Below are 12,429 nucleotides of genomic sequence, written 5' to 3' on the forward strand. Positions count from 1 at the left end.
TAAGATATTGATGGCCTCTCCTCAGGATAGGACAGTATTAAAATCAATTAAATTGAGAATGCATAGCCTGTCTCAAAGATTTCCAAAACCTCTCAATGGCATTTAGATACAGGTTTTTACCTGGCCATTATTTTCCATTTCTTTTTCAGAAATTTGTTGGTGCAAAATCCACTTCTGTCTGGGCTCTAATCACCCGACAGATTGCCTCACAATGTTTTAAGGTGCCCTCTTGTACTATGAAGGATTCAGAGCTAATTGTATGATGGCGAGCTACCCTGCTCACAGTAGCCCCAAGCCATAAAATTTCCATTATCATATATTACAGTTGGTAATACATATATAAAGGCATATGGAGTTAGCACTATACAAAAATCCTATAAAACGTACAATTACAACTACTGTGTGTTCCGCTGCATTCCCAACTTCTCCAGCAGCAATCCTGATCTGTCCACATGATGTGGAGATGTGTGCGATGTGTGACAAAGCCTCCCAGATCTCATTCCAGATATCCTTGTGCTAATGCGCATGCACCTGACCCACTTATTGGTGAAACAGCAATATCAAGTCCAGTCCGCTCTGTCTCCTATGCTATGCAATACTTTCCAGCGCATCTCCCTAGAGGTCCCACTCAGGGACATGTGCACTAGAAAGCGATTACCTTTTACAATTATACACAGTCCATTGCCCTCTTCTTGGCTGTTGGGAGCACACACCATGATGTCATAGGGAAGATGTCGTCATTGTGCTGAACTTGCCCACAGAAGCACAGCAGATCCTAATAAGCGTGGAGGAACCGGAAGCTTACTGAATATAAATAGTAAGTCTTATATAATGCATGTGTAGAGTGGAATGCTTCTGGGACCCAGACATGTAAAAAGTACAAGTATCAAAAATCCTCTGGAACAGTGGCCAACCCCTTTAAATTCCTCTGAAGGAATGTTTTCACCAAACATGCCTTCAAGTACTCCAATCAATTCAATCTATCTGTCCTGTCTATTGACAATGCATTGCTCAAGATATTTTAGTGTTCATGCAAACTTTAAACTTGTCCTAATGTTCTTTTATAAAATAAAAACTTTATATGGGGTGAAAAACTGAAATACCTATAGGAAACTGTGGTTTATGGGTCATCCCATGGATGTATGAGGCAAACCGATAGATTCTTTTGCTGAATAAAATCTCCCTATTATCAGTACAACATCAAACATCTTATATGATTCATGCTGTTCAGTTTGAATGTCTCCTCATAATTTTAAATTGACCTCACCTGACATTTGGGTCATATCCTGTGCCTCATCTGTTTCCATGTTTCTCTGATTATCTGTAAATTAAATTTTAAAGACTGTTAATATTTATTTAAATGGACTATACACTAAAATCTATTATTATTAAAATAGTCTTCCTTTACTCTTGTTTCCGTCTATACCTGCCTGGGTATCAGACAGGAACAGACCTTGAACCTTTCAGATGAAAAATAGAATTACAAAGACGTATAAAGAAATATCATTAGTAACACAGGAGGACCAAATTTGTTATTTATTGTTAATTTCCTACTGCATAATAACCCAAAATGCAAACTGACTGCAACAAAATTAAGCAGAAAATTAAATGGCCTTGGGTCATTGTAGGCACAGAATTCATTCTCTCGGCTGATCCATACTTATGTTCCTTTTAATTTACTGAGCATGCATCGATGAACCTTGAGTCAGCTTGGTGACACGCGTACAATCAGCAATCAAAAACGAAAGCAATTTGCTGAAGAATGTCTCATTTGCCCAGGCAAGGCTGCATATCTGAGCAGGAACTGTCGCTGCCTCTATTAATAATGAATACACCTCAAACAGTAGCAGATGGGTAAAACAGAAGCTCTTGTCTTCAACATATAAGGAGTCCCATAATCAGACCATACTGTCCTTCTTCTACTTAGGGAGAAGTAAATCTCCCAAAATAGCAAAACAAGCCCGGGAGAGAGAGACAAACCAGACCTTCCTGTTTAACTTAACAGATGGCTCCACAGCTTTGGAACAAATAGTAGGAAACACTTGCCCCTCTGTTGCAACACGTAATGTTCTCAAGACTTGAACTGCAAGTAGTAGGAAACACAAGGGAAATGTAGACTTAAGGGTAGTTGGGTAGAAAGCAAGTAAAAAGTTTGGTTGGCGCTAAGGACCTTGGTGGTGTTATTCTCTGATGTCTTGAGTGCACATCTGGTGGCTACACAGAGAAGTGGATGGAGCTAGATGCCCAAACAACTTATTCCAATATTTAAGAGAATTTTTGAACAAAGCAGCAAGTTTCATCTCTTTCTCTTCACTTATTTCTCCTTACTATCTCTTTCTTTTCTGCTCTCTACATTTACACCATTTGTTATTTATACATAAACATAATTCACCTTTTATGCTTGTGCTTCTAGTAGAATCGTCTATGTGTAATTACAGCAATGCACTGTTTTTGGTCTTGTCTTTTGGCTGCTATCTGTACCCTTTTAGCAAAATTTGTATTTAAAGTCTTAGTACATTATTAGTATACCTTTCAAATGGGCTAGATAGATAAACTATCAGTCAATTTGAAAACAATTGGAAAGTAATAGAATATAATATTTTTATTTGTCTAACATGATAGGAAAAATATCAGTTTGCAATCAGTTTTTTTAAATATAGAGAACACTACCACTTTCTCCATGCGGGTGTACACCTAATGGGGTTGACTTATCATGACAATGCCTTTTTATGATGAAGCCAGCCGGCAATCTTCTTGGTATGCTTTTCCCTGCTGTTACCACTGCAGGCCTATGGACTGGCTATGAAAAGGGGTCCTGATGTAGGGTCCAGGCCTCTTTATAAGACAAATGAACAAGAGTTTGTGACAAGAATTGGAATAATGCTAAACTGCCTCATGACATAGAATGTAGGAGAGCACATTTCTTTTGTGGATTTTTTTATCATGTGTAGAGTGAACATGAACTTTTATTCTGCCAGATTTTGCTCCTTAAGAGCACTCTGCACTTCACAGCCTTCACCGTCTAATCGACAGCTGTATTGGTCTCCTGGTTGGATGCTACAGCTGTTTCTCAGAGCACAGCGGTTTCTGTGAAGCAGCTCAGTGCAGAGAGCATGTCATAGTGAAGCTGTGAATCATTGCACTTGCAGGAACAGAATAATTGCACTGGCAGAATAAAAGATGTTATTCACATTCCTAGTGTTGCTAAAAGCACCACAAAAGGTATGATTGTACTGCTCTCAGCCTCTAGCTAGTGCTGTCAACAGTTTTGCATGGTCAAAACTTCTGACAAAATCCCCTTTCATACAAACTGCACAGGTAAAATAAGCTTACAAATTTACAGTACAAAGATCATTAACAAAAGTTAACACCAATAGGTATTCAAAATTCTCTGCAAATAAACTAATTCATATGTCATCTTACCTTTCTACACAAACCCCCAACTCTGCAATTGCTTTTTGGGTATGGTATTGTGGTGTACACTGTGCAAGAAAAATGACATGTAAATGTTTTTCTGCTGTCCGTACGATTACAGAGATACCAATTTTATATAGTTGTTTTTTTGTTATGCTACTTTTATATAATAAAAGCATATTCTTTTAAATTGTTTTTGTATCGCCATTTTCTGAAAGCCATATTTTTGGCAATAGTGTGTGAGGATTTCTTTTTTCTGCAGGAAGAGTTTACGTTTTCATTAGTGTCATTCTGATGTACATTCGTCTTTTCAGTCGCTTTAGATTATGTTTTTGGGAGTCGAAGTGACAAATTAAATGCTGTTCTGGCATAGTTTTAAATTTTAATTTTTTTTATAGCATTCACCTGAGGGGTTAGATAATGTGATATTTTTATAGAACTTGTCATTATGGACGTGGCGATACCTAATATCCTAATATGTCTAGTTTTTAGTTTTTACAATAATAATTTACAATAAATGGCTTGATGAGGGGAAAGTGTTTGTTTTAGTTTTTTTATACCTGAAACTTTTTTTTCTTTTTTACACTTTTTGCCCCCCATAAGGTGATAGTAGACCTTTGGGGGACATTAACCAGTATTATATTTTTATTGCTGATTTCTCCTGTAAGCGGTGCTAACATAGTAGCCCCAGTTAGACTACTTTCACACTAGTATTTTTTGCAGATCTGTCATGGATCTGCAAAAACGCTTCTGTTAGAATAATACAGTCATGGCCAAAAGTTTTGAGAATTACATAAATATTGGAAATTGGAAAAGTTGCTTCTTAAGTTTTTATAATAGCAATTTGCATATACTCCAGAATGTTATGAAGAGTGATCTGATGAATTGCATAGTCCTTCTTTGCCATGAAAATTAACTTAATTCCAAAAAAAACTTTCCACTGCATTTCATTGCTGTCATTAAAGGACCTGCTGAGATCATTTCAGTAATCGTCTTGTTAACTCATGTGAGAATGTTGACGAGCACAAGGCTGGAGATCATTATGTCAGGCTGATTGGGTTAAAATGGCAGACTTGACATGTTAAAAGGAGGGTGATGCTTGAAATCATTGTTCTTCCATTGTTAACCATGGTGACCTGCAAAGAAACGCGTGCAGCCATCATTGCGTGGCATAAAAAAAGGCTTCACAGGCAAGGATATTGTGGCTACTAAGATTGCACCTCAATCAACAATTTATAGGATCATCAAGAACTTCAAGGAAAGAGGTTCAATTCTTGTTAAGAAGGCTTCAGGGCATCCAAGAAAGTCCAGCAAGAGCCAGGATCGTCTCCTAAAAGAGGATTCCGCTGCGGGATCGGAGTGCCACCAGTGCAGAGCTTGCTCAGGAATGGCAGCAGGCAGGTGTGAGCGCATCTGCACGCACAGTGAGGCGAAGACTTTTGGAAGATGGCCTGGTGTCAAGAAGCCACTTCTCTCCAAAAAAAACATCAGGGACAGATTGATCTTCTGCAGAAAGTATGGTGAATGGACTGCTGAGGACTGGGGCAAAGTCATATTCTCCGATGAAGCCTCTTTCCGATTGTTTGGGGCATCTGGAAAAAGGCTTGTCCGGAGAAGAAAAGGTGAGCGCTACCATCAGTCCTGTGTCATGCCAATAGTAAAGCATCCTGAGACCATTCATGTGTGGGGTTGCTTCTCATCCAATGGAGTGTGGCTCACTCACAATTTTGCCCAAAAACACAGCAATGAATAAAGAATGGTACCAAAACACCCTCCAACAGCAACTTCTTCCAACAATCTAACAACAGTTTGGTGAAGAACAATGCATTTTCCAGCACGATGGAGCACCGTGCCATAAGGCAAAAGTGATAACTAAGTGGCTCGGGGACCAAAACGTTGACATTTTGGGTCCATGGCCTGGAAACTCCCCAGATCTTAATCCCATTGAGAACTTGTGGTCAATCCTCAAGAGGCGGGTGGACAAACAAAAACCCACTAATTCTGACAAACTCCAAGAAGTGATTATGAAAGAATGGGTTGCTATCAGTCAGGAATTGGCCCAGAAGTTGATTGAGAGCATGCCCAGTCGAATTGCAGAGGTCCTGAAAAAGAAGGGCCAACACTGCAAATACTGACTCTTTGCATAAATGTCATGTAATTGTCGATAAAAGCCTTTGAAACATATGAAGTGCGTGTAATTATATTTCACTACATCACAGAAACAACTGAAAAAAAAGATCTAAAAGCAGTTTAGCAGCAAACTTTGTGAAAACTAATATTTGTGTCATTCTCAAAACTTTTGGCCACGACTGTCCAACCGCATGCATCCGTCATGAACAGATCCGATTGTATTATGTATTATATAGCAAAGATGGATCAGTCATGAACATCATTGAAAGTCAATGGGGGACGGATCCGTTTTCTATTGTGTCAGAAAAAACTTATCCATCCCCATTGACTTACATCGTGTGTCAGGACAGATCCGCCTTGCTCCGCACATCGCGGACAGAAAAACGCTGCGTGCAGTGTTATTCTGTCCACGATGGGGACGAAACCAAATGGAATGTTTCATTCAGTTCAGTTTTGTCCCCACTGACAATGAATGGGGACAAAACTGAAGCGTTTTCTTCCGCTATTGAGATCCTATGATGGATCTCAATAGCGGAATTAAAACGCTAGTGTGAAAGTAGCCTCACAGGGAGAATAAAGCCGCTAAAGAAGTTGTAAAGCACTATACATGCAGACTCCTGGTCCCTGGCGGTCATATGATCACCTGGACTGGACCTAGGAAATAGCATTACACTGCATTATACACAGCACTCGTTGGGCTACCTCCAGTGGTCGCACAATTACAGTATACTGAATGTGTGGATTTTTCCAGATTTTTCAGCAGCATTTTCCACTAAAGAATCATTTTTCCATTGAATTGAGTGTATTCTCATGCAGGTAATATGCAACAAAATCAATACAGTACCATAATTCAAACCAAAAAATCGGCAACGTTGTAAAAATCTGCAGCTGTGGATTTTCTGGTGGAAAAATCCGTCACATGTGAGTGCACCCCTGAAGTGCAGCTGACATCTCTGAACGGATGTTTTAAAACATCCAATCAGAGATACATCCCAAACACCAAACGTTTATAGTCTATGGGTAGTTGGGAACTGGTTAAACTACTCCTCCAACACAAACAATTACATCTAGTGGTCATAGGTGACATCTTCTCTGATAGGAGTCAGGATGCTGCCACATGGCCATGTTTCTGCATGCAGTTTTGGAAGTCAAAAACAGGAGTGAATTCAAAAAATGAGAGGTTGTATCTGTCCTGTATTCTCTCTTTTTTATGATCCACTCCTAAGTTTGGCTTCCAAATCTACATGCAGAAACCTGACAGTCTCTTTCCCTTTTTTCTACATCTGGTCTAGACCCCATGAAGATCTCCAAGCATGAAACATAAGTAATTTAGCAGCCTGCACCACACTATCAGTCATATTCATAATGTGAAGCATCAGTATATATAATGTACATAAAACGCATGCGGCATATTGTGATTTCCACTCCATCCCCTCAACAGTGGCCTCTACAGCAATCTGCCCCTTAATACTGACCTCCATAGCAGACCGTCCCCTTAACTGTGACCTCCACAGCAGCCTGCCTCTAGGATGTCCAGACGTCCGGTTTTAGGCCGGACAGTCCGGCTTTCAGACTCCCTGTCCTCTGTCCGGTGCAGGGCCTGGATGGACACAGGGATGTTCTTTTGAACAGCTCACTCTCAGACAGCAGCACTGTCACCCTCTCTCCCACCCCTGCAGCTGACAGAAGTTGATTTTTATTTTTTACCTTTATTTTTTTGATGCTGCGGAGTGGGAGGGGGAGTGGCTTAGTGGGACCTGAGGGCGGGGCTTTTAAGTCCATCTTTTGAGGGTGGCCTGAATGGCCACCCCTACCTGCCCCCTGAACTGTGACCTCCATAGCACTCCGCTCCCTTAACAGTGTCATCCACAGCACCCTTCCCCTTTAAAGCTGACCTGCAGCAATGAATAAAAATGGCTGGGTTGTTATGGAAACCTGGAGTAAAACGGTGTGCATGTGGAGACTAAGGACCTGCGAGCTTCTATTGGCTGATAAGGGACATGTGACCGTGTGTATGGCAGTTGAGATATGAGGTTGGGATATCAAGAGAAAGACCTGCAGGCTTCTATTGGCTAATGTAGGTCATGTGATGTAACATATTTGCATTTTTGGGGAATATCTCTGGAACGGTACGTGCTAGAGAGCTGAGACCCGGTCTAAAACCTTCCTGGACACCTGATGTGCCAAATTTCGTGATTGTAAATGCGATGGTGCAGATTCCTTTAGCAGACATACATACATAGACACACACACACACACATACACTCAGCTTTATATATTAGATGGTTCTAAATACAATATAAAGCACTGGGGTGGGGAAGCTGCAATACTGCACATGTTGAAAGGTAGAGGCCAAACATTTCCTTCTTAATCACTGAACATTACATTCAGCCTCTTCTCAGCTTGGAATAGATGATAACAAAGAACAATTGACTGTATTTATGTGCACACCACAAATGTGGACAATAAGTGTAGTGCCCTTTATATCCATCCCATATATTTTTTAAGGTCAAGTGTAAGATTTATGTAGTAAAAGTCATTGTTTGTCAGTCATCACAATTACATGGTCAGGGACACAAACTGCCCTACGCAGTTGATGCCATACGCTACGCAACACAGTGGCCACAATCTCTCCTCTCTAATCTGCAGGTCAATGTGTACAGTACAGACAATTTGATGAGGTTCTGGTGTTAATAGCAGCAGGCAGCTTGTGTCGGAGGACTGGAGACACATGCACTGACCAATCACATCCTGGACCAGATACCTGAGGAACTTGTAGACACCTTGTGTCCCCTGTAACTTGTAGGCAGATATCAGGAGAAATGAGGAGGGCATCTACTGCCAGTCACAATCTCCAGTGCCGGAGTAAAAGCAATGGCAGCATTGCACTTTTCTTTGACAAGCAGGAAATCCATGGGGCATCAGGCCAGGACGAACAACAAAGATATGTCTGCTACTCACTAACATACAGGGAATCAGGGTTCTATGCTCGGCACAAACAAAGTATTAACTTCCGCATCTGCTAATCAGTAAAGTGTGGACAGACTAGGCAGGCCACCAGTGGGAGCATGAGTAAAAATCTAGCCACCAAGTTCTGCACTCATAATGAGAAAAAAATTTTTTTGAAACTTTTGAAAGTTTATTAAAAAGGAAAAGCTAAAGTTTTGCATGGACAGAGGTATTCAAACCCTTTGCTGTGACACCTGAAATTTAACTCTGGGGGGCCTGTCATTTCTCTTGATCATTTTTGAGATGTTTCTGCACCTTGACTGGAGTCTACTTGTGGTATATTCAGGTGACTGGACATGATTTGTAATAAACATCCCTGTCTATATAGGGTCTTACAGATGACAATACATATGAAAAACCAAGCCGTGATGAGGAAAGAACTGTCTGTGAAGCTCAAAGGCAGGATTCTGTGGAGGCACAGATCTTGGGAAGGGTACAAAAGCCCAAGAACATTGGGGTTTCCATAATTCTTAAAGTTTGGAACATCCAGCACTCTTCCTAGAGCTGGCCACACTACCAAACTAAGTATTTGGAGAAGGGTCTTGGTTAAAGAAGTGACCAAGAACCCAATGGTCACTCTGGCTGAGATCCAAAGGTCCTTTGTGTAGATGGGAGAAACTTCCAGTAGGTCAACTATCTCTGTGGCACTCCACCAATCTGGACTTTATGGCAGATGAGCCACAAAGAAGCCACTTCTCGTCAGTAAAAGCCACATGAAAGCCTGCCTGGACTGGAAAAAAAGGATTTTCTGGTGTGATGAAACCAAAAATGAACTCTTTGGCCTCAATTTAAACGTCATGTCTAGAGGAAACCATACAATGTTCATCACCTGCCCAATACTATCCCTATGGTAAAGCACAGAGATGGCAACATCATGCTGAGGGGGTGTTTTTCAGTGGCTGAGACAGGGAGATTGGAAAGGGTTGAGAGAAAGCTGAATGGAGCAAACACAGATATACCCTTAATGAAAACCTGAGTGCTCTAAACCTCAGACTGGGCCAAAGATTTGCCTTCCAACAAGACATTGGCCCACACACAGCAAGGACAACACAAGAATAGTATAGGGACAGCACTTTGAATATCATTGAGTGCTCCAGCCAGAGTCTTGACTTTAATTGAACATCTCTGCTGAGAACTGAACATGGCTGTCCATCGACAATCCACATCCAACCTGACAGATCTAGATAGGATCTGCAGAGAAGAATGGCAGAAAGTACCCAAATCCAGATCCTTGGAGACTGTAAATGCTGCCAAAGGTGCTTCAACTAAGGCTACTTACACACTGGCATTTTGGTTTCCATTTGTGAGATCCGTTCAGAGATCTCACAAGCGGTCGAAAACAGATCAGTTTTGCCCTTAATGCGTTCTGAATGGATAAGGATCCGCTCAGAATGCATCAATTTGGCTCAGTTTGGCTCCGTTCTGCTTTGGAGGTGGACACCAAAACGCTGCTTGCAGCGCTTTGGTGTCCGTCTGACGAAACTGAGTCAAACGGATCCGTCCTGACACAAAATGTAAGTCAATGGGGACGGATACATTTTCACTGACACAATATGGCACAATAGAAAATGGATCCGTCCCCCATTGACTTTTAATGGTGTTCAAGACGGATCCGTTTTGGCTATATTAAAGATAATAAAAACGAATCCGTTCTGAACGGATGCATGCGGTTGTATTATCTGAACGGATGCGTTTGTGCAGATCCATGACAGATCCGCACCAAACGCGAGTGTGAAAGCAGCCTAAGTACTAAGTAAATGGTCTGAAACTCTGGATACTTATGTCAATGCAATATTTAGTTTTTTCCTTTTCAATAAATTAGCAAAGATTTTGAACATTCTGTTTTCACTTTGTCATTATGCGGTATTGAGTGAAGAATGATGGAGAAAAACAACAAAATGTGAAAAAAGTGAAAGGGTCTGAAGACTGTACCTGCTCTCTACCACTCCATTCCATTTATTAAGACTGGCGTTTTAGACACTGGTCTTATAGGGATTCTGTCAGCTAGTTTGAGCCTATAGAGCTGAGGACATGTGCTGCTAGATCGCCACTAGCAAATCCACAATATACATTTCCCATAGCTCTGAGTGCTTTTATTCAATCAAATAAACTATTTTATATATATGCAAATGAGGCTAGTTTCAGGAGCCCAGCCACGCCCACTGTGAAGGAGCCCAGCACCGCCCGCCGCCTCTGCATTTCCTCCAGGGAAAAGGAGCAGAACCTCGGGGTGCAATGGCAATGCCTAAGGGGCTCATTAGCATAACATAAAAAGGGTTATTTCTCTGAATACGGTTCACAGATCAAGATGGTGCACAGTGTACTGGAAGCAAGCATCTATTCAGTAAGGATTCTTTCCCAGAATTCATTCCCTTTTCTTCCCAGAATTCCAGAGGAGCATGTATGGCCTATAAGTCTCCTCACACTGACTAAGGCGCTCTGTACCCAAGGAGAAATAGTACCTCGCAAACCCTGATTTCAATGTTTGGGCAAATTTTCCATTTTAATCCATTTTTACTAGTAACAAAGCAAGGGTTAACAGCCAAACAAAACTCAATATTTATTGCCCTGATTCTGTAGTTTATAGAAACATCCCATATGTGGTCATAAACTACTGTACGGGCACACGGCAGGGCGCAGAAGGAAAGGAACACCATATGGTTTCTGGAAGGCAGATTTTGCTAGACTGGTTTATTTACACCATGTTCCATATGAAGCCCCCCTGATGCACCTCTAGAGTAGAAACTCCACAAAAGTGACCCCATTTTGGAAACTACACCCCTCAAGGTATCCAAAACTGATTTTACAAACTTTATTAACCCTTTAGGTGTTCCACAAGAGTTATTGGCAAATGAAGATTAAATTTCAGAATAAAATTTATTGGGCAAATTTTCCATTTTAATCAATTTTTTCCAGTAACAAAGCAAGGGTTAACAGCCAAACAAAACTCAATATTTATTGCCCTTATTCTGTAGTTTATAGAAACACCCCATATGTGGTCATAAACTACTGTACGGGCACACGGCAGGGCACAGAAGGAAAGGAACACCATATGGTTTCTGGAAGGCAGATTTTGCTGGACTGGTTTATTTACACCATGTGCCATTTGAAGCCCCCCTGAGGCACCCCTAGAGTAGAAACTCCCAAAAAAGTGACCCCATTTTGGAAACTACAGGATAAGGTGGCAGTTTAGTAGGGGATATTTTTAGGGTACATATGATTTTTGGTTGCTCTATATTACATTTTTGTGAGGCAAGGTTACAAAAAATGGAAATTCTGAAATTTCATCTCCATTTGCCAATAACTCTCGTGGAACACCTAAAGGGTTAAAAAAAAAGTTTGTAAAATCAGTTTTGAATACCTTGAGGGGGTAGTTTCTTATATGGGGTCACTTTTATGGAGTTTCTACTCTAGGGGTGCATCAGGGGGGCTTCAAATGGGACATGGTGTCAAAAAACCAGTCCAGTAAAATCTGCATTCCAAAAACCATATGGCGCTCCTTTCCTTGTGCGCCCTGCCGTTTGGCCATACAGAATTTTACGACCACATATGGGGTGTTTCTCAAAACTACAGAATCAGGGTAATAAATATAGAGTTTTGTTTGACTGTTAACCCTTGCTTTGTTAACGGAAATAAATAGCTGTTTTGACACCGTTTTTTTTTTTTATTGTGTTCATTTGAGGGGTTAGGTCATGTGTTATTTTTATAGGGCAGATTCGTATGGACGCGGCAATACATAATATGTCTACTTTTTTAAATTTATTTAGGTTTTACACTATAATATCCTTTTTTAAACAAAAAAGAAAAACATTTTAGTGTCTCCATAGTCTGAGAGTCATTTTTTTTTTTAGTTTTTAACCTATTGTCTTAAGTAGG

At 40.7% G+C, this 12,429-nt stretch overlaps 1 protein-coding gene across 8 annotated transcripts in view; it reads right to left on the minus strand.

The window, feature by feature from the left end:
* The window catches only part of IKZF1 (IKAROS family zinc finger 1), a 155,405-nt gene that overhangs the window by 121,776 nt on the left and 21,200 nt on the right, over nt 1–12,429 (minus strand). For all 8 annotated transcript variants that reach the window (XM_040431838.1, XM_040431837.1, XM_040431836.1 and 5 more), the window contains exon 2: nt 1,268–1,321. In XM_040431838.1, the coding sequence (XP_040287772.1) occupies nt 1,268–1,321 (54 nt within the window). The remainder of the gene's footprint in view (nt 1–1,267; nt 1,322–12,429) is intronic.

The sequence above is a fragment of the Bufo bufo genome, chromosome 5, assembly GCF_905171765.1.
Source record: "Bufo bufo chromosome 5, aBufBuf1.1, whole genome shotgun sequence".
Taxonomy (NCBI): Eukaryota; Metazoa; Chordata; class Amphibia; order Anura; family Bufonidae; genus Bufo; species Bufo bufo.